This window comes from Ambystoma mexicanum, chromosome 4q (assembly GCF_040938575.1).
Source record: "Ambystoma mexicanum isolate Mex_15411 chromosome 4q, UKY_AmexF1_1, whole genome shotgun sequence".
In the NCBI taxonomy this organism is placed as follows: domain Eukaryota; kingdom Metazoa; phylum Chordata; class Amphibia; order Caudata; family Ambystomatidae; genus Ambystoma; species Ambystoma mexicanum.
In genome coordinates, this window is record NC_090928.1 from 1,246,833,772 (window position 1) to 1,246,856,984 (window position 23,213).

The 23,213-nt window shown below is 50.5% G+C and overlaps 1 protein-coding gene across 5 annotated transcripts in view; it reads left to right on the forward strand.

Moving 5' to 3' along the window:
- LOC138468321 (exportin-5-like) overlaps window positions 1-23,213 on the forward strand; it is a 2,334,215-nt gene that overhangs the window by 667,814 nt on the left and 1,643,188 nt on the right. For all 5 annotated transcript variants that reach the window (XM_069608827.1, XM_069608826.1, XM_069608825.1 and 2 more), the window contains exon 14: window positions 19,473-19,585. In XM_069608827.1, coding sequence (XP_069464928.1) covers window positions 19,473-19,585 — 113 coding nt within the window. The remainder of the gene's footprint in view (window positions 1-19,472; window positions 19,586-23,213) is intronic.

A 23,213-nucleotide genomic window follows, 5' to 3' on the forward strand; every position in this document is an offset into this window, starting at 1 on the left:
TCCCAAATTCTCCAGCATAGGGTCTGGCATGGATTCACATCCCCGTCGTCAGGCTGGGAATCCTCGGTAAAGAAAAATCAGTATTTGTTTCGTTTCTGATCTGTCTTTCGTAGTAGTAACCAATCACTGATCTCTGCGTCATACTGACCACAGCCAATGACTGCCATCTCCCTAAACCCCACCTCTGGCAGCCATCTTCAGATTTTTACTGCACGTTCAAGTGTTGGGAGTCCTCGTGCTTAGCTCTCGAGCTTTTGCTGCGTTTTCGCGCTTTTTCAGGTGAATTTTCACATTTCTTCGGTTAATCGAGCCTGAAGCTCCACCTTTTCTACTCCCGTTAACGGGTACCTGTTGCGGGATTTTCCTACGCCCCTCAAGGGTGAAGAGTTTGTCGAATCAACCTTTTGGAGGATTCCAGAAGATTTGCGGCCTACTTCCAGATGGCCCAGGACGCGAGTTTGTCACCCGGACCCAAGCTGTTTCGCAGCTTCCCTGGATGCGGGCTGCAGAATGTGTTTAAAGAGGACGAACATTCGCGATGCCTCTACTGTCTTCATGGGGACAAGACTCATGTAGAGAAGGACTTCCAGTTCTGCAAGAACTTGTCGGAGCGGACCATGAGGGACTGTCGATCCCGTCTCGCCAGCTGGTTGGAGAAGGGCTCAACGGGTGAGAAGAAGAAAGGGTCCGAGCGGGCTTCTAAGTCCTGTGCGGGCGCCCCGGCGACGGGGGCCCAACACCAGGCCAAGCGCCGCGAGTCCGCTGGCTCCGGGAGCGCCGAAAGGTCGGGCTCTTCGGTCGCCAGGCAGGGCGCACCTTCCCCGGCACCGTCAACCACGAGCCAGCGCTCCGGTTCGGGGAAGAGGAAGTCCGAGACCCCGGGTAAGCTTCGGGAGAAGCCCCGTCCAATCTCGGGAGAGGGGGAGCGAGGCGTCGCCCCTCCCCCTAAGGAGAAGGCCCGGGACACACCTAAGGTGGTGAAGGCCCCTACCCAGCAGGCAAAGGCCTCTATCGAGGCGATCGCGGCGACTCTGGCCAAGCCGACGGAGACCCCGCCAGCGGAGACTGCCTCCAGGACTAGAGTTTCCCTGCCGCCAAGGAGGGAATCCTCTTTTCAGCCCATCGTCATGGCCACCATGATGGAAGAAGCGAGGGGGGGGGGCACGGTAGCCTCCTCGAGCTCGGAGTCAGCCTCGGAGGAGGAACTGACTGAGGCCGTGAGGAATCTCGAAGTCCAATTCGAGAAGGTTTGATCCCGTAAGGAAGATCCTCGGGAGATAACCGAGAAAGACGACGATGGCGAGGAAGAGCAGCCTTCCCTTCTGGCGCAGCCGGAACCTAGGCCTCAGGATAGCTTGGTGGCCATTTTGTCTGCGATCCAGTCCTTATGCTCTGAGATAAGGACGAGATTACCACGGCCCAGGCCGGAGGACCCGCAACCTGGCCCGTCGGGAAGTCCTCAGAACAAACGACGGAGGACCCAACCCTCTCCTCCACTCGCCCCCGTAAGGCCTACAGTTCCCTCCTCATCCTCCCACGAGTCGGGAGATGACGGTTCGGTGGGCACGACGACGGTTTCTGACGGCGACGACGACGGAACGGGTCTCTCGTCGCACGGGCCTCTCCGCCCGACGAGATTGGCTCATTCCACGCCATGATCGCCAGGGCGTCCGAATTGTTCCGGCTCTGCCCGGAGGAGCAGAAAAAGGAAGGTTTCCTCTATCAGCGCCGGGAGGCCAAGAGGAAGACTGTCACCGCGGTACCTCTAATCGATGACATCTGGGAGGAGGGCCTGTCGGTACTCAAGAACCCCTCCACGGCACCAGCCAAACTGGACCAGTACGAGAAGAAGTTCTGGGTCCCCGAGACCGCTCCCCTGTGCCTCAGGGCCCAGCCAACGCCAGACTGGGTCGTCTTGGCGGCAGCGGCGAAGAAGAAAGCGGCGGGGTCAGGAGCCTCAACGTCGAATTCCCCTCCGGACAGCGAGGGTAGGAAGTTGGACGCCATGGGGCGACGGGTCATTTCGTCGGCGGCGACGATCAAAGCGGCCAACGCCCTGGCGATCGTGGCCCGTTACGACAGGGAGCTCTGGTTTAAGCTGGCCCCCATATTGGACTTCCTACCGGACGACAAGAAGTCCGAGGCCCTGGAAATACATCAAGAAGGCGAGGTGGCGTCGGACCACGCCATAACGGTGGCAACCGTTATTGCCGATACCGGGTTCCGCCAGCTGGGCAACGGAGTTTGCCTACGACGACGGGGTTGGCTGCGGGCGACCGACTTCCGTCAGGATGTCCAGACCAGGGTGTTGGACATGCCGTTTGACGGCAGCAACTTGTTGGTGAAGGCGGTGGACGAATCCCTCCAAGCCATAAAGACTGACACGGAGACGGCCCGCGCCCTAGGAGCCCTTCAGCAACGACGGCCCTTTCGGAACTCCGGAGGCAGACAGGGGGCCTCCAAGGGATCCAGCGGTGGCTCGTCGTCCTACCGCCAGGTGGCACGCTCCTCATCTCAGGAGGCCTACAGGGGTCGCGGCAAGCAGGGAGCGCCTCGCTGCCATCGGCAAGGTGGCCAGGGCGGCAAGGCCACCACCTCCAAGCAGGACTGAACCGGCCGTGGCCTCGGGCCCCCACCGAAGCACCCCGGTGGGAGGCTGGCTGACGAATTTCGTCGGCGTATGGAGGTCCATCTCCACCGACCGGTGGGTGCTGGATACCCTGGCAAGAGGACACACTATCGAATTCCTGAAGATGTGCCCTCACGTTCCACCTGTGGCCAGGAAGGAAAATCACGTCCCGCAACTGCTGTTGGAAGTACGGGCGATGCTCAGGAAAGGTGCCATTGAGCTCGTCCCGAAGAGGCTCCAGGGCTCCGGGGTGTACTCAAGGTACTTCCTCGTCAGGAAGGAGACTGGCGGTTGGCGCCCCATCCTGGACCTTCGTCGTTTGAACAAATACATCAGGTCACAAAAGTTCAGGATGGTCACCCTCCAGCACATGCTGGGACAGCTGGAGGAAGGCAACTTTCGATCGTCGTTGGACCTGGAGGATGCATACTTCCACGTTCCCATCCTCAAAAGTCACCGAAAGTTCCTCAGGTTCGTCGTTTAGGGACGCCACTACCAATTCAGAGCACTGCCGTTCGGATTGAAGTCGGCCCCCAGGGTCTTTACCAAGTGCCTAGCCCCTGTGGCGGCACGGCTGCGCCTGCAGGGGATTCAGGTCTACCCCTACCTGGACGACTGGCTCATCCGCTTAAGGACGAGGGAACTCGCCGTCGAACACACTGTGAGGACCGTCCAGCTACTATCAGACCTGGGATTCGCCATAAATTACCCAAAGTCCCACCTGGTGCCATCGCAGGTAGCCCTGTTTCTGGGAGCGAAGCTCGATCCAGTGAGGCGCCTGGCGGCACCGTCGGAAGAACGGACCAAGACCATTCTGGGCAAAGTGCAGCGCCTGCTAGACACGGACGTGGCCAGGGTGAGGTCCATCAAGTCCCTCCTGGGGATGATGTCCTCTTGCATCTACCTGGTGCGCCTCTGCAGACTACGGATGCGCCCTCTTCAAGAATTTCTTGACGCCTGTTGGATGCAGGCGACAGGCACCTTCGAAGACCGGTCCCCCTCAACGAGGTGTTCTGGCGGGCGTTTCAGTGGTGGGGCGTTCGAGCGCACCTCACGGCGGGCAAGGACTTTCTGACGCCGGCATACCAGGGGACGGTGACGACGGACGCCTCCCTGGAAGGTTGGGGCGCCCACACCGGAGATCTCCACGCAAGAGGCCTCTGGCTCCCGGAGGAGAAGCTCCTGCACATCAACATCCTGGAACTCGTCGTTCCTCCCGTCGCTCAAGGGCAAGGTGGTGCGGGTCTTCACGGACAACACCACGACGATGTTTTACATAAGGAAGCAGGGAGGCACCAGATCCCCAGCCCTATCCAAGGAGGCACAGGATCTGTGGCACTGGGTGGTCGCCCAGGCTATGTTCCTGGTTCCCTTCCAACTGGCAGGAGAAAGAAACACCATTGCAGACTCGCTCAGCGGGGAGCTGCACGCGTGTCACGAGTGGGAACTGCGCCAGGATCAGGTTGATCAACTCTTCCGACAATGGGGCAAACCCCAAATCGACCTGTTCGCAACAGCAACGAGCTCGAAGTGCCAGAGGTTCGCCAGCAGGTTTCCCCAGCCGAGAAGCATGGGCGATGCGTTCTCGTTCCCCTGGGACGGCCTATACCTGTATGCGTTCCCTCCGTTGCCGTTGCTGCTTCGACTCATCAACCAGCTTAAGAGATCCCGGTGCAGGATGATCCTCGTCGCACCGGCGTGGCCGAGGCAGATCTGGTTCCCGGACCTTCTGGACTTGTCGACGTCCCCTCCCACCAAGCTGTCGGCGGACGCGGATCTTCTCTCCAGAGAAGGAGGCGCCATCTTCCACCACGACCCGGCGTCGCTGAACCTGCAGGCTTGGCTCCTGCAGCGCTAGAGTTTGGAGGGTACGATATACCGGCCGACTGCAGAGAGGTTCTTGCAAAGGCCAGGGCGTCCTCGACTCTCAAATGCTACGGTCACAAGTGGAAGAGGTTCTCCAGCATGGGGTCTGGTATGGATTCACATGCTCATGAATATTCCCCGTCGTCAGGCTGGGAATCCTCGGTAAAGAAAAAAACCAGTATCAGTTTCGTTTCTGATCTGTCTTTCGTAGTAATAACCAATCACTGGTCTCTGCGTCATACTGACCACAGCCAATGACTGCCCTCTACCTAAGCACCGCCTCTGGCAGCCATCTTCAGATTCTTACCGCACGTTCATGTGTTGGGATCCTCGTGCTATTGCTCTCGAGCGTTCGTGCTATTTTTTCACGTTTTTTCTCAAAAACTTTGGTTTTTTTCGGTCAAAAGAGCCTCAAGCTCCACCGACTCTCCATCCGATCAACGGGGACCCGTGTCGGATTCGTCTGCGCCCCCCAAGGGTGAAGATTTCGTCGAGCTACGCTTTTGGAGGACTCCAGAAGCTTCTCAGGCCCGGACATGGCCCAGGAGAAGGGAAGCTCGACGCCCGGGCGCTGTTCAGGGTCTGCCCTGGATGCCAGCTGCAGAACGTTTTTAAGGAGGACGAACACACCTTTTGTCTCTACTGCTTACATGAGGACAAGACGCACGTGGAGAAGGACTGCATTTTGCGGCAATATGTCGGAGCGGACCATGAAGGACCGCCATCAACGTCTCGCCAACTGGCTGGAAGGGAAGAGCCCGTCAGGCGAGAAGAAGAGGAAGAAATCCGAGCGGTCTTCTAAGACCTTTGAGGACGCCCCGGCGACGGGGGTCCAACACAAGGCCAAGCACGCGAGTCCGCTGGCACCGGGAGCGCCGAACGGTCGGGCTCTACGGGCGCCAGGCAGGGCGCACCCTCCCCGGCACCTTCAGCTACGAGCCAACGCTCTGGGTCGGGTAAGAGGAAGGGCGAGCACCCGGCGAAGCTCCTGGAGAGGCCCCGGTCGAGCTCGAAGGCCCCATCGGAGGGGGAGCGAGGCAGTGTCCCCCCCCCCCTCAAGGATAAGGCGGTGAGCGCACCTAAGGTGGCGAAGGCCTTAATCCATCCGGCCAAGCCCTCTATCGAAATTGTCGCGGCGGCCCTGGCTCAGCCTGTGGAGGCTACACCAGTGGTGGCGACCTCGGGGCTGAGTCTCCCTGCCACCTGGGAGGGAGTCCTCTTTTGTGCCCATCGATAGGACCCCCGTGAAATGCCCGGCGGGGAAGAAAAAGGGGGGGCAGGGCGTCGTCGTAGATTCGGCTTCAACCTCGGAGGAAGAGCTGATCGAGGTCTTAAGCCACGGCCTTGGCGTGGAAGAAGACCGGCCCGTCGGGATGGATCCCGACGCAGGTGACGACGACATCGTGTCGAGGGTGCCGACGGGGCCCCTGATCGCCCGTCGGATTCCCCTCTGCCAGCGCCGCAAGACAACTCGGCGGCCATTTTGTTGGCTATACAGTCCTTATGCTCAGAGATAAGGACGAGACTACCGTTGCCGACGGAGGAACCTCTCCCGTCGGGGGATCCTGAACCGGGACCTTCTGGTGTTCCCCCGCCCAAGAAAAGAAGGATTCACCCTCCACCTCCTTTTCAGCCGTCGCGCCCCGTCCAGCCCTCCTCCCCGTCCACCCGAGGGGATGATACGGGGACTGACACAGCAGCGACGGGTACGGACGACGAGGTATACGACGAGGATCTACCGTCGTCACCTCCCACCAGGGCTTCTCCGCCCGACGAGATTGGATCGTTCCACTCCATGATCGCCAGGGCATCCGAGCTTTTCCAACTCTGCCCTGAGGAGAAGAAAAAGGAAGGATTCCTTTATCAACGGCGCGAGGCCAAGAGAAAGACGGTCCTCGCGGTGCCTCTACTGGACGACATTTGGGATGAGGGCCTCGCCCTCCTCAAGAACCCTTCCACGACGCCAGCTAGAAGAGACCGGTACGAGAAGAAGTACCGGGTCCCGGACGCGCCCCCCCTGTTCCTCCGGGCGCAGCCTACCCCGGACTCTGTCGTCTCTGCGGCGGCCAGGAAGAAAGCGGGGGGGGGGGTGCGGCCTCCACATCGACTTCCCCATCGGACGGCGAGGGAAAGAAATTGGACGCTATGGGACACAGGGTCATCTCGTCTGCAGCAACGACGATTAAAGCGGCCAACGCCTTGGCTATCGTGGCCCGCTACGACAGGGAGCTATGGTACAAACTGGCTCCCCTGCTGGACTTCCTACCGGACGACAAGAGGTCGGATGCCCTGGAGATCCTACAGGAAGGTGAGGTGGCGTCGGACCACGCCATCACTATTGCGACGGACATCGCCGACACTGGGTTTCGCCAGTTGGGCAACGGCGTGTGCCTTAGGCGGCGTGGATGGCTCAAGGCTACGGACTTCCGTCAAGACGTACAGACCAGAGTCCTGGACATGCCGTTCGATGGGAACAACCTGTTTGGGAAAACAGTGGACGATTCCCTTCAGGCCATTAAAGCGGACACTGAGACGGCCCGGGCCCTTGGGGTTCTGCAGCAACGACGGACGCCCTTTCGGAGCAGCGGAGGCAAGGGCGCCTCCAAAGGTTCAGGCGGCGGTTTCTCCACCTACCGTCAAGCGGCCCGCTCGTCGTCTCAGGAGGCCTACAGAGGACGAGGCAAGTCTGGCGGACCCCGCCGTCGTCGCCAAGGAGGTCAAGGCGGCAAAGCCTCGTCGAAACAGGATTGAACCGGCCGTGGGGTCGTGCCCCCACCGAAGCACCCCGGTGGGAGGCCGGCTGGCGAGCTTCGTCAGCGTGTGGGAGTCCATCTCCACCGACCGTTGGGTGCTGGACGCCTTAGCCCGGGGCCACGCGCTCGAGTTTCAAAGAAGGTGCCCGCGCGCCCCCCCCGTGGCCAGGAAAGAGCTTCACGTCCCTCAGCTTCTCCTGGAGGTAAAGGGCGCCATCGAACTCGTCCCAAAGAGGCTTCGGGGCTCCGGAGTTTACTCGAGATACTTCCTCGTGAAGAAGATGGGAGGATGGCGCCCCATCCTAGACCTACGACGTCTGAACAAGTTCATCAAGGCGCAGAAGTTCCGGATGGTCACCCTCCAGCACGTCCTGGGTCAGCTGGAGGAAGGAGACTTCCTGTCGTCGTTGGATTTGGAGGATGCCTACTTCCATATTCCCATCCTAAAGGGGCACCGAAAATTCCTCAGGTTTGTGGTCCAAGGGCGTCACTACCAGTTCAAAGCCCTCCCCTTCGGACTGCGGTCGGCACCCAGGGTATTCACCAAGTGCCTTGCACCGGTGGCGGCGCAGCTGCGCCGCGAGGGGATCCACATCTACCCCTACCTGGACGACTGGCTCATCCGAGCCAAGACGAGGGAGCTCGCCGTGGAGCACACGGCAAGGACCGTCCAACTTCTCACGGACCTGGGATTCTCCGTGAACTACGCCAAGTCCCACCTGGTACCTGCGTAAAACGCACTGTTTCTGGGAGCGAAGCTCGACACTGTCCCTTCTGGCCTCCCCGTCGGAGGAAAGGACCAGGTCCATCCTGGGCAAGGTACAGCGGATGTTGGTTTCCGACGCGGCCAAGGTGAGGTCCATCAAGTCCCTCCTCGGAATGATGTCTTCTTGCATCTACCTCATTCCCATGTGCAGGCTCCGGATGCGCCCGTTGCAGGAGTTCCTGGACGCGCGCTGGATCCAAACGACGGGCGGCTTCGAGGATAGGATCACACTCTACGAGAGTTTCCGCCGAGCGGTCCGGTGGTGGGGCACCCGCGCGCATCTGACGGCGGGCATGGACTGCCAGACCACCAGGAGACGGTGACCACGGATGCCTCCCTGGAAGGGTGGGGAGCGCACACCGAAAATCTGCACGCGAGAGGCCTTTGGCTCCCGACGGAGAAGTCCCTCCATATCAACGTCCTGGAGCTCCGTGCAGTGTTCTGGGCCCTCAGGTCCTTCCTTCCGTCCCTCAAGGGCAAGGTGGTGAGGATCTTCACCGACAACACCACCACCATGTTTTACATCAGGAAACAGGGCGGAACCAGGTCCCCAGCACTGTCCAAGGAGGCGCAGGACCTGTGGCATTGGGCCGTCGCCCAAAGGATGTTTCTGGTGCCGTTTCATCTGGCAGGGATAAAAAACACCATCGCCGACTCACTCAGCAGGGAGCTGCGCTCGTGCCACGATTGGGAACTATGGCAGGATCTAGTGGATCGCCTCTTCCGACGGTGGGGCACACCCCAGATCGACCTGTTCGCGACGGCGACGAACTCCAAGTGCCGGAGATTCGCCAGCAGGTTTCCCCAGGCGAGGAGCATGGGCGATGCTTTCTCGTTCCCCTGGGAGGGCCTGTTCCTCTACGCGTTCCCTCCTTTGCCACTGCTAATCCGGCTCGTCAACCAGCTCAAGAGGTCCCGGTGCAGGATGATCCTCGTCGCACCTGCGTGGCTGAGGCAGATATGGTTCCAGGACCTTCTGGACTTGTCAGCGTCCCTGCCAATCAAGCTGCCGGTGGACGCGGATCTACTCTCCAGGGAAGGAGGCGCCATCCTCCACCACGACCCGAAATCGCTGAGCTTGCAGGCCTGGCTCCTGCAGCGCTAGAGTTTGGAGGATACGACATACCGGCCGACTGCAGAGAGGTTCTTGCAAAGGCCAGGGCGTCCTCGACTCTTAAATGCTACGGACACAAATGGAAGAGGTTCTCTGTCTGGTGCCACGCACAGAAGATTAACCCTCTACGGATTACGGCTCCCCAGGTATTGCCGTACCTGCTGACGCTGGCCAAAGCGGGACTGGCACACGCGTCCATCAAGATTCATCTTGCTGCGATCTCCCGATACACCAGAACCACGGACGTCCTTGTGGTCTCATCGTCTGGTGAAAGAGTTCATGAAGGGACTGTTCAGATCGTTCCCGCCGGTGAAGGCTCCGGCCCCGGCGTGGGAGCTCAACGTGGTGCTGACCAAGCTCATGGGACCTCCGTTCGAGCCTCTGCACTCGGCCCCGTTGAAGTTTCTGTCGTGGAAAACAGCGTTTCTTGTGGCCATCACCTCTGCACGACGGGTGGGAGAGATCCAGGCCCTTTCCTGCAAGGCCCCGTACTTGACTTTTCACGACACGAGGGTAGTGCTCAGGACGCACCCCTCCTTCATGCCCAAGGTACCGTCTGACTTCCATCTCAACAAACCCTTGGTGTTGCCTGTGTTCTTCCCGTCGCCGGCTGAGAGGACTTTGCACTCGCTGGATGTGGCTAGAGCGCTGAAGTTCTACGTGGACCGCACGAAGTGTTTTCGGAAGACGTCGCAACTCTTTGTGAACTTTGGACCTGTCAATCAGGGGAAGGCTCTCTCGAAGGCTTCCATTTCCAGATGGCTCTCCGGCTGTATCATGTACTGTCATCGGTTGGCAAACCGACCGCTGCCTGGCCGTCCGAGAGCCCATTCCACCAGAGCAATCGCAGCTACCACGGCGTTCCTTTCTGGTGTGCCCCTGCTGGACATATGTAGGGCTGCTACGTGGAGGTCGACGCACACCTTCACGAAATTCTACTGCGTCGATCGGGATTCCAGGGAGGAGTCCAGGGTCGGCCAAGCAGTGCTGCGCAACCTGTTCGCCTGAGGTGACCCTGGTGAGGAGGTAAGATGCTTAATGTTGAGTTTGATGTAATGCTTAATGTTGAGCCTTTGCCACCTCCCGTGGTTGTGCATGTGTGTACTGCTATGTATTCTTTATTCATGAGCATGTGAATCCATGCCAGACCCCATGCTGGAGAAGGAACAAGTTACTTACCTGTAACTGTTGTTCTCCAGCATGGGTCTGGCATGGATTCACATGCGAACCCTCCCGCCTACCCCTCTGCGGCTCTTCACTTGGTCATACTGCCACTTCACGTGCTTCCAAATCTGAAGATGGCTGCCAGAGGCGGTGCTTAGGTAGAGGGCAGTCATTGGCTGTGGTCAGTATGACGCAGAGACCAGTGATTGGTTATTACTACGAAAGACAAATCAGAAACGAAACTGATACTGGTTTTTTTCTTTACCGAGGATTCCCAGCCTGACGGCGTTGGAATATTCATTCCAACGACGTGAATCCATGCCAGACCCATGCTGGAGAACAGTTACAGATAAGTAACTTGTTCTTCTTTTTTTTTTTTTTTTTTTTTTTTTTTTTTTTGTGTCTTAGTTTAGTGATAAACTTTTGCATCATTGTGAATCTTATACAATAGCAAAGAAAATGTAAGAAGGGCTTTACAATTTTCTTTGCTTGAGATCCAGAATATTAGTCAGAAAAAGGACAACTGTGAATATGTATTTGTTGTTTGTTCCGCTGAGGATAGTATTCCATCTTTCATCTTTGTCCAATTCTTGTGAAGCCATATCGAAATGGGAACCAAATTGCATGCGTTGAGCTGCCAGCGCCGGACACTCCATGACTAGGTGGAATATGGTCTCCGATATGGTTTCAATTTCGCAAAACCGACAGTAGTTCCTTGCTTTGGGGATCCGGTTTGTTATGGCTAAATAGTAGTTTGTCGGCAGGATATTCAATCTGATTCTCAGAAATATTGATCTAATCACTGGATCGGGAAATAATCGCAGGTATGGTTGTGGTTTATTTAGTTTTCTGTTGTCCTTGTTACAGTATAGTGTCCGCTTATAGGAGTTTTTCTGTTCAATGGTTTTGATCCAGTCATTTTGTAGGAGTTTGACTTTGGCATGTTGGGGACGTTTCGTTAAAAGTTCTTGAGATATTTCTTCTTGTTCCATTTCCTTGGTGATAGATTTTTTCCATTTTGATAGAACTGTGGTATTTAGGGTCGCCGTTTTAGTTTTGAGAATGTTGATTGCCGGTGTCTTGTCGTCGGACAGGAGTTTACGATAGATGTCCAGACGTTTCCATCGTACTATGGAGCCGATAGATTGATTTGCAAGTTCGTACCTTATTCGTGGCATGGGGTACGATTTCGGTAGAGATAGAATCTTACGCCAGAATATAGACTCCAATTTCATCCAGTTTACTTCTTGTGCGTTCAGCATTGTTTCAGTGCCATAAGTTATTATTGGAATGTATTTTTGCCTGTAGTACGTAATTATCGGTTTAAATGAAAATTTTCCGAATTTTCTGTGTAGGATGCAGCCTTGGCGTGCTAATGCTTGCGCCTTCTGTTCAATTTTGTCCAACCATTCTGCTTCTGTATTTGATTGGTTAATCGTGATACCAAGATACTTGAATGTTGTCACGTTTTCCAACTTGTTTCCATTGATATTGAAGGTGGGTTGTTTAGCTTTATTTTGAAATTTCGTCAATTGCATAGATTTTGTTTTAGTGATATTGATTGTTAGATCATTTTGGGTCATGTAGTTGCTCAGAGCTGTGAGTGAAAGTTGCAGGCCATATGGGGTTTTGTCCATTAAGACAATGTCGTCTGCATATGCCATTATGGATACAGGGGTTGAATTGATTTTTGGGGGGTTTGCTTTATTGTTTTCCAGATGTTGTTCAATATCTGATGTATAGAGGTTGTAAAGAGTCGCTGCTAAAGGACATCCTTGCTTTAGTCCGTTAAATGTTGATATTGCTTCAGTGGTCATTCCTTGTTTTGTGAGCCTGACTTTTATTGAAGTGTCTGAGTATAGTAGTTTAATGGGCTCAAGAATGTTCGGAGGACAGTTCCATGCCTTAAGCTTCGCCCATAATTTTTGACGAGGTATTGCGTCAAAGGCCATCTTTAAGTCGATGAACACGGCGTATATCATGGTCTTGGTGTTAATCGCTTCATGTTTAATGAGATGGAGAAGGAGATTGATGTTCGTTCCAAGATTGGGAGTGAATCCAGTTTGCCGTGTTGAGAATCTACCGGCCGAGTTGGCCCAGGCAGTGAGTTGTTTTAGTAGGACTGATGCAAAGAGTTTCCCTAAAGGGTCGAGTAAGGCAATGGGGCGGAAATTTTGTGGGTTATCACGCGAGCCTTGCTTGTGTAGGGGGACTATTGTTGCCGTTTTCCAGGTAGTAGGAATTTGGTTGTGTAAGTTTATAATATCAATTATCTTGTGCAGAAAACTTGCCCATGCCGAGGGGTCTTGTTTGAGCATGGCATTCGAAAGTCCATCAGGGCCCGGCGCTCTTGAGGTGTTAAGTCGATTGATCATGAATAGAAGATCTTCATATGAAATGGGTACTGACCATTTTGTGTTAATTTTACGTTCCTCTTGTTCAGGTGAGTCAGGAAGAGCTGCGTACATAGTTGAAAAATAACTGACCCATGTCTCCTTTGGTACTTTGGCTGTTAGCTTTTGTTGTTTTTGATGGTTTTCGTTCAGAAGATTCCAGAGATCTTTGGTATTATTCGTCCGGTATGTTTTCATCATTGTTTCTGCATCTGTTTGTAGTAATATTGCCTTTTGAGATTTTTTCCAGTTATTGTAGGTTTGTTTTAGTTTGGCAATCTGAATGATGTTTCCAGGTTGTCTATTTTTCTTGAGCGGTCTTATCTGTTTCGCCAGCTCCTTTTTTTTTTGCTGCTATTTCCTCGTCGTAACTATGCAGATGAATTTTTTTTGAGCGATTTTCAACTGTTTGCTGGAACGGGAGCATAATCCATTCATAATTCAGTTTTTCCAGGTCCGGTTTTTTGGAAGTTGATAATTTCTTTGGAAGCAATGGTAGTGTTGTTTGTGGAATGCAAAGTCTTGATGATGTACCGTCCAGTTCAAGTAAAGGTTGTCCTAGAGATGGCTTTTGATGTCCGGTAAGGTGACTGAACTGTTAGCTTATTGTGATCACTGTTGTCGCAAACTATGGTTTGAGCAATGTCGACCGAATCTTGCAGGGTTTGTGAGAGAAAGATAGTCGATAATTGCTGCAGAGGAGGCTCTCCTCCATGTTGGCATACAGGGCGTTAAATTGTTTTTTGCATGATTTAGGAGGCTGAGATCTCGGATCTGGATTTCTTTCATCCATTTTGACGCTTTAGCCGATAGGTGTTCGGGTCGTCGTGGAGTACCGTTTAGTGTAATGAGGTTGATGTTTAGGTCTCCGCAGAGTATTAATTCCAAGTTTCTGTAAGTGTCAGCTAGGTTGTCGACTGTGATAAATACAGCGTCGATGAATTCATTAGTTGTGATGGCTGCAGGATTCCAGTAGAGATTCAATATGGCGATTTTTGTTTCATCATTTTCTTTTTGGTCTTGGTGGGTCTTTATTGTTATTATGGTCATCTGAATCCAAGGGTTTGTTTTCGGTGGTCAGTACCCTCCAATAGGGATTTATTTTGATTAGGGTCAGAAGACCTGATGCTGGTCTTCCCTGTTTTTTTTTTTATTGCAGGATTTAGGAAAGCAAGGAAGCCGTCGCATGCTGGTGTGTCGGTGATCCAGGTCTCTTGTAGACATATGATTTGAAAGTTCTCAAGATCATTTGATGGCTGAGTGTATAAGTGAATATTCCCTCTTGTGTTCCATGAACAAAGTGACCATGTGAAATTTGTGTTGTTTAATTGTTAGGAGTATGAGTAAACTGTGCTTCTTGAAGAAATGGTTTCTGTAGTTGAAAGCTCTAGATCGTATATCCTTTTAAAGGGGCGATCCTGACTGTTCGATTGTTCTGCTCTTTTGTCTCTGATCGTTTTTTCATTGTTGGCGTGGTGGTCATTTGTGCGAACGGGCCTTTGGTTTCTCGCCGGGAGTTTCCTTGTTGTTGTGGTGGCCCAGCACTTGAACCCAAGTTTGAGAAGTTGAGCGCCTTGTGAAGCAATCAGTTCTTGATCATCCTGATTCGAGATTTCGGCGACAATTTTGTCTAGGTGCTTATGATCTTTAAAGGTGATTAAGTCGATCTCAGCTGTTATGTGTTGCAGTTGTGGTATTGCTCCAAGCAGGCGGAGAGTGTTTGTTCTGTTCAGTATAAGGGGTTCTTTTCTGTTGATTCGATTTTCAATATGGATTTCATAGATTTGACTTTGTTGCAGTTTATAAACGTAGGCAAAATGCAGTCCGATGTGAATGTTGTATGTAGAGTGAGAGAATTATCCATGACTTGATCATAGTATTCCGCTGATAAAGAGCCATCGCTAACAGATGATGTGATTGAATTTTCCTGAGATGTCTTCATATGGCAGTCTTGTCTGCAGGTCTCGGGTACTGTTATATTCATCAATTATTATGTAACTTGGGGATGTTTCAGATTGTATATCTGGTGGCGTATCTTTCGGTTCTTGGTCTTCGTGAGTTGTCCAGTTTAGTAGGTCATCCTCTTGCGAAGCGGAGTCTGATATGAATTGAGGGCCTAAAAGTGGTATTCCGTTCTGTAACTGCTTAGCAGTGACATTGATCGGACCCGCTGATTTCTTCTCAGCAGTTCTTGAATTGGTTTTTTCTAGCAAGTCCACTGTTTTTGGTTGTGAAATAAGTTCAGTGGGTCTTATTGCTCTGAGGAACGCTCTAGAGCCTGTTTGTCGTTTTTTGATAGCCTTAGGGTGTGTTGATTTTGCAGCATTGGTTGCTTTTTCTTTCGAGAAGATCTTGTATTGTTCTATTTTATTCTCTTTTAGATGGCCGTCGCCTTGTACCTCTGGATGTAGAGTTGAGACAGCCGCGGTTCTCTGTTGAATGGTGTTTACGCCCGGCGTTTGTAGTTGTGCTTTTGTACTTTGTACAAGGTTTTCATTTGTTTGTGGAACTAATGTTTGATTATTTCTTATATCCATCGGTTGGTTTTGTTGTTGTTCTCGCTGTGCTTTGAGAAGGGTAAGTAGTTCAAAGTTTAAGTTTGTTTTTTCTTGTCGATCGCTTCTAGCCATTTCTGCTAGTCGTTGTTGCCAGCGATTTGATTGCTCTGCTTCGGAGTTCAGTCGAACTTCTATTGTATTGATGAAATTCTCAATGTAGATCTGCTTTGAGTGAATCATGGCTAACAGAGTTGCTTGATCCTTGATATTATCCTTCATTGATTCTTGGATCTTAATGAAAGGTATCATTGTTTGCGAGAGCACTGCAATCAAAGTATTTTGCAGGTCGAGCATCGTGGTTGGAATCCTGGGGTTGGGGTTTTCATCCTGTTCGTTATGCTCAGGTGGTGGGTTTGAAGGTTTGGTTTCTGAAGCATATACTGCGTGTTTTGACTGCTCATTTTTGTTGAAGATGTCAGGCGTGTAAAAAGATTCATCTGTATCATAGTTAAATTGTTTGGGAAACTTATGGTTTCCTGGTTGGATCTTCTCGTGTTCTTTTTTAATTGTTCTATTTCCAAATTCTTGTAAAAAACAAGGCGTTGAGGTCATCTGTGAACTATGAGTTTCTGGTGTTGTGCCGAATATTTCTTTTCGTTTGTCAAGATTTAACATGATAGATTCGATTTCTGTTATGTCCATTGATAATCTTTTAGCCTTGGTTATAGTTTGTTTGTTGATATTTTCAGACGCTTGTGGATATTTGCTTGAGTTGTGAGTTTGCAGCCATGCAAGCTTAGCTAGTCTTGCTTTCTCTTTTTTTGCTTGTTGAGTTACAATTTGTGAGTTGCGTGATGTTGTGGAAATCCGTTGTTCTTCTAATTGCGGTTTGAGAGGTTTGTGAGGCTCACTTCCGTTAAAAGGTTCATGCGGTCCAATTCCAATGGCGGTTGGGTCTGTATGATCTGTGTTAATGATCTGTGCATCGGCTGTTAATGAATTGGGCTGTCCTGTGTATTCGTTTGTTTGAAGCGCTTGTTGATCAGTGACTTTGTATACTTGTTGTCCTTTTATTGCGGCACTTGGAGTCTCTTGGCTTTTCTTTTCCTCGTCGGAAGCTTGCGTGTATTCTCTAATGGTCTGATGATTTGAGGCAGCATTCATGCTATGTGTGTGTGGTTCTTTATTGTGCGTCTGCCGTTGAGGAACTGTAGACAGTTCTTGGTGTCGGTCCCCAGTTGATGCTTGAGGTGGTATAGTTAGTTCCTCAGATTGGCCTTGTCTTGAGCTCATGTTTAAAGGATCTTGTGTTTCATTTAGCCGCTCGTCGCAGATTTTTTTTAGTTCTTTTTCATCGAATTGTTCTTCATCGGTTTGTTTAGTGCTGTCTATGGATGGGATGATATTCGTTCGTATCGGTTTTTTGCCAATTTCTGCACTATCGGGCGTATTTTTTTTCGGGCACTATATTTTCATTTACTGGAGTCTCGGGTGTATTTGATGAGCTTGGATAGTGTGATGTATTAGAGATGAGCTCTGACAGGGTTGGTTCATCATAGGTTTTAGGTTCAATTAAGTAGTTATCCTTTGGGAATTTGATTGGAACGATTTTTGCTTGAGCTGCGCTTAACACTTCGTCATAATTGTTGTCAAATTCACGAGTAAGCAGATATTCAGCTTTCAGCGTACTTGTTCCTTTCTAAGCCTTGCTGCTGGGTCACGCTATCCAGATAGATTGGCTGTACATTAGTGTTTTTACCTATACACCATATAGGGTGTCCTCTCAATCTGTCCATTTATTTTTAAAGTATTTTATTGACATTTTCTTTATTTACATTTGCACAGTAATCAATTAGCAAATTTTGTCTATAAGGTGAAGGGGAAGAGGGAAAATACAAACTCAACCAAAAAACAAGTTAATTAAACAACTAGTCTTCTTGCAACAACATTAAGTTTTCCAGCTATCAGACTGGTGGAGGAATGCCAGGTTCTATAGTTCAGTTGATGCTGTCGGTGGATGTTTAGGTGTAAGTGTAGTTCAACATCGTCTTGTTGGTCAGAGGGTAGTTCAGGGGGGTTTGTCGTCTGACGGCTGAATTGGTGCTTTCCAGCCTTCGTATGTTGGGCTAACTTCTCCCGCTCTCTTCCCTCTCCCCATACCTTTGTTTCGGCCCTTGTCCAATGTTCTAGTTCTCTGTACCATTTCTCAAAGTGCGGGCCCTTGGGAGACTTCCATGTAATGGCTATGGCCCTTTTGGCCAGCATGCATGTTATGTCATAAGTTTCACTACTTGGCGTATTTTGCTTATTCTTCGGTATGTGCCGAGTAATCATTCTTTCAGGGACCATTTGTATCTCTCAACTCCTGCTCTTCTGCAGGCTTGCTCCACTGTGGACCAGAAGTTCTCAATCTGTCCATAGGGCTTATGCTGAAAATGTTGACAGGGACCTATAAGAAAAAGTATAGAAAAAACCTGTTTTTGGAGGCAATTATTAATGATAGAAAAATGGTCATTTACAATTTGTGTAATTAATAAATTGAGGTATATGTAGAGAAAATGTTTCAACACAATGATTTCAGTCCATATGGTAGTAAACTTCATAAATGCAGACAAGCGGCACAGCTTTTCGTAGCTAAACATATTTAAGATAACCCATTTATGCATAAATGCATTCCTCTGCAAATCCATGCATCATGGGTAACTGTCAAGGTGTGCTGAGCACTGATGCCACATATCTGAGGTCCCGGTTGTGGCGAAGAGCCTAACTCATCTAAAGTGTCAACGAGGTGAAGTCTTGGTGGAAGATGGCTGGTGCATGGATTCGGCACAGAGCTACCACCACTGAGTTGGTACGAGGTAGCGTTCTGGTTCAGTTTCCATAGAGCAGCTCCCCAGGGTTTAACGTGGGAAAGGACAATGCAAACACTGATCCAGAGTACTGATTGAGATGTTCTGTCCAACGAGAGGCTGAACACAGGTGAGAAACCAAATGCAAGGCAGGAGAGGAAGCAAGAATGGAAGGCAAGGCCAGAAGGGCTAGGAGCAGGAAGGAAAGAAAAGGAGACGGCAGGAGGCAAACAGAAAGGGGGAAGGCCAAAGGAGGACTTGAGCAAGAAAGTAAACTACAGGCAACGAGGAACTCCTGGAATTGGACATTGAAGTGCCCTCTTTTCGGCGCTCACTTCGCTAATAAAGATAACCGGTTGAGAAGTCAGGCTATTGCGCTCGTTCCCTTCAACAGCTAGAGGCTTTGCACTGCCCATGCACCGGCACAGGACTGAGGTCTCCCGTGCATGAGCAAGATTGCAGTGCCCTACTGCGTGGCAGATGCTGCCAGAAACCACTGGGGACAGTGGATCTTCCAGTTCCACTGAAGAGAATCATCACCAACATCCTGGTAAGGCATGGGGTGCACCCACCGCAAAGGACAGCAGGTGTTGATAGGTGCGTGACGGCATCAATTAGAATGTTAAACACTTTGATGTAGAGGATGATCAAGTATGTTATAGTTTAATCAAGATATAGAAAATGCTTTTGTAAAGCAAAATGTGGTTGGTTCAGTGTTTGAATCTAAACACACACACATGGATAATAAAGAGAAAACCAAGGAAGGCTGTTAGGTATTGCATGGGAAGATATCTTTCACATTTCCATGATATGTGATTGTCTAAATGCGTTTAGACTAACTTTTTTTCTTGGGTGGCACCGGCGTCCTCTGGGAGTGAGGGGGGAGACTTTGCGGATGTATGCCTTGGTTTTTACTGCCAGAGCATTGACAATTAACTCACCCGGGCCTGACTTCCCAGTAACACAAGATGACGTGGCAAACAAGGGTGGGTTAACAGTGGTAAATGCATCAAAATGTAAATGATACTCTATCGAAAAGACACTACTAATGCATCAATGGAAGGTGGGGCTCATCTTTACTGATGATTCGTCAACGAAAAAGTGCCTTGGTGACCATTCAACAAAGGCATGTTCACTGAGCATTGTGTTCAAGTAGAGGTTGGATGACTTGCGGTACCAGGTACAGTGCTTGTAATCTACCACATTTAGTGTCGTATGTGGGAGTATTGTGTGTGCTCTCAGGTTAAGGAATGCAAATTGAACATGAAAATGCTTGATCCAGTAGATTATGCGAAGGATATGTTTTAACAGCTGCAATGCATAATGGAATGGAGAACCATTTGGGGTGTGGTGACTTGTCCACTGGGTTGTTGGTTTGTATTTCAGCAAAATGTAAGGTTTCACTATGTTAATGCTTGTATTTTTATTTTGCTTCCACAGCTTCAATGGAAGTTGGTTTAAGCAGCACCTCTGCTCAGTCCTTTCTGCAGTGGGAAGCAATGACATTCTTCATTAAGATAATCATCACAAGCCTGTTTGAAAATATAAAGGAGGTATGTAGAGCTCACATGCACTAATCTGTAGACTAGGTCTCTCCCTTACCTTTTGATCTCATGGTGTTGTAGCACACACTGGAAATGGGTTGGTAATCGTTGACTTTGCAGCCATTGTAAACAATGTTTTTAATATCACTATATTCTAGTTTCTTTTTAGGAAAATTTTTCTTTTTGCTGCTTTCCACCCATAGACTTCAATGGGGTGCCCTTTCTTTTTGCTTTGGTTTTAACCCTGACCTGACTTTTTGAGGAGAAGTGAAGCCTTCTGCTTTACTTCCCTTGCCTGCTTTGCTCATTCTTATGGAAAACTGACTAGTCCCTAAGATTATCAGTACGCCTGAGACGGTCTCTTTTGTAATTCTTTTATTGTTACAATTGCACACGTCACCTTACAGTGACATGTAGTTAGGGTTCTTACTCCTACGTCCCGTCCCCTTTCCTCCAGCCTTGTGGGCCTCCCCCAAACTTGGATGGTACCAGAAACTTTGGCAGCAAAACATTGAGCTTCCCCTTTAAATTTGCTATGGGGTCCTGGCCTTGGGCATGGGAATGCCCTGCTGAGGCCTGCCCTCCGGCGCCTCACCTCAGTCCCGTTTTCCGCACAGACGGTGTCAGACCTGGCAGCCAGCACAGACTTTTTAAAAATGTTTTTTTTTTAATTTATTTTTAGAATGGATTGTGTCCTCCCACGTATTCCTCATCTTGTGATAAATTGTTATCTCCAGCTTCGTTGCTTCGGAAAAAAAAAATTCTCTGCAGAGGGCGCTGTGCTCGAGGATGTGGCGTTGATTGTCCCTCGACGGGCTCCGTACCGTGTCGACGTCACCAATGGTATAAATAGCTTGAGCCGCGCCCGTTGCTTCAGTTCAGTTTTTCCGATCGCTTCGCTATCGAGAACGGCACGCTTCTATTTTCTGTGAAGAAAATGTCATCTTCAATGCCTTCGACACCCAGGACTGGGTTCAAGAAGTGTGCAGATTGTGGGTCTAAGATGACGATCACCGATCCCCACCGGATTTGTCTCTGGTGTCTGGGTTCCAGTCACGGAACCGACGACTGCGGGTCCTGCCAATCTATGACCGAGTAAGCTCTTCGTGAGAGGAGAGGTAAACTGTTGGTGGGGAGGGAGGCCTCAAAGGCGGCTACGTCAAAAAAACACTAGAAAGCGACTGATTCTAAGGAATCGGATCGCCATAGGCACTGAGATCTCGATCTAGGAGTAGATCCAGACACTCTTCGTCATCATCGAAAAAAAATGAAGAGGAGACATAGATCTCCATCTTCTTCTTCAGAGTCGACCGAAGAAATTCGTTGTCCGACAAAATCGGATTCTCCCAGTAAGTGGGAAGAATTCCGCAAAAAGATGGAGGTTTTTGAGAATGCGGCCTCGACCCCTCGAAAAAGCCATACCCCGAAAGTCGCTCCATTGGACGACAAAGGGAAGTCCAAGGCTACCATGGCAAAGACCGGTAGCGTCGAGGAATCCAAAAAAACTCGAGTCGATGTAAAACCGTCGAAGACTCTTCGAGAGTCGAGCGCTTCTCCAGTGCCATACAAGAAACACAAGTCGTCTTCGAAGACTTCGAAGACCCATTCGACAACTTCGAAGGATTTGCCAATTCCTTCGAAGCAGATGGAAGAGGAAGAAAGGAGATTCACTCCTTTTCCCAGGTCAGACCTTTTCTAATCTATGTCAGCAATTTATGAAGTCTGCTTCAGAAGAAGACAAGGTTACTCCTTTGGGAGTTACTTATGGTACAAGGCAAGTTCCTGAGGAACTTATTGACCAGGAATCTAGAATGAGAGACCTGAGTGATACTCTACATTCTGCCAGTGGAGTTGACACATCCCCAGAATTAGAGTTCGCCAAACCTGATCCTGCAGAGCATGCGGATGCTGGGTACAGGGGTCTTATGACCAGGGTAGTTGAATATATGGGTTGGGGTAATGCTTCACCCATTTTTGAACAAGATGGCATGACAGATATAATAGTCAAGGGATCTCAGAAAGATCCTGTTCTCCCTTTTCACAGGGCCCTTCAAAGGACTGTGGAGAAAATCTGGGAGACACCAGAGACTATTGCTGCTGCAGATAGCACTTTTCCAAGAAAATATAGACCAGCTGGAACGGATCCTGAATATTTGAATAAACATCCGACTCCAGAGAGTTTAGTCATTCAGGCAGCATCTACTTCAAAACAAACTGCTTATCCAACTATCCCTCCAGATAGAGAGGACAACAAAATTGATGCCTGGGCACGTAAAGTTTTCACGTCAGGCAGTATGGCACTTAAGTCTGCAAATGTCACCTGTACCCTAGCCAGGTTTACCCATACCCTGTGGGACTGTATTTCAACGTCGGCTGATCATATTCCGGAAGGTGAGGAAAGGGAAGGCTTCCTGAATATAGTCAAAGACTGGAAGGAGGCAATGGGGGGAATGTCTCCAGTCTGGACTGGATACTGCTGATAGTATCAGCAGATCCATGGCTGCAAGCGTTGTGCTACGCAGATTTGCGTGGTTGAGGAAGTCGGGGTTTGCACCAGACGTGCAAGCTAGACTCCTCAACATGCCCTTTGATGGCTCGAGGCTCTTTGGCAGAAAGGCTGATGAAAGCCTAGAAAAACTTCAGACCTCGAAAGCGGCAGCTAAATCACTTAGCGCCTCTTTGCGCCAGCCTCTAAAACCCTATTCCGGCTCATCTTACTGGAGGGGTCATTCTTTTCGATACTACTCCTCTTTTGGTAGAGGAAGAGGACAGGCTTCTCAAGGGGGCAAAAGAAACTTCCCTCGTGGAGCACGAGGAAGAGGTGCAAAATCAGCCTCCGGAGCGGCATCTGTACCCTCAGCCACTCCTGCAGCTGCCTCCAAATCCCTCTGAGGCCTTGTTACACAAAACACCAGTGGGAGGCAGGATCTCAACATCTGAAGGAATGGCAGGGTATTACCTCAGATGCTTGGGCACTGGAAACAGCCCAAGGTTACTGTCTCTACGTTCTAAAAAGGCCTCAGAATCATCCACCGGGTGCCAACTCCGCCAAAATTCTGGATCCGCTCCTGTTGCAGGAAATTTTAACCCTGCTAGAGAAAGGTGCCATAGAACCGGTACCTCTAGCGGAGAGGAACAGAGGTTGGTACTCACCATATTTTCCCATCCCAAAAAAGGACAGAGGACTGAGACCCATCTTGGACTTGAGAAACTTGAACAAGTTCCTCAGGAAGGACAAGTTCATGATGGTGACTTTCTCAGATCCTTCAGGCTCTCCAACTCCAAGATTGGTTGGTATCATTGGACCTTCAGGATGCTTACTTTCATGTGTCAATCCATCCAAAGCACAGAGTACCCGAGGTTTGCGATTGGCAATTCTCATTATCAGTTTCGAGTTCTGCCATTCGGGTTGACCTCCGCCCCGAGGGTTTTCACCAAACTGTTGGCGGTTGTGGCAGAAAGTCTCAGGTTAGAGGGTATTCACATATATCCCTACCTGGACGACTGGTTGATCTGAGCAAGTTCTCCAGAACAAGCTCAGGAACATCTTTCGATCACCTGCCACTTCCTCCACAAATTGGGCTTCTCCCTCAATTTCAAGAAGTCCCACATGATACCATCCCAAAAACTCCAGTTT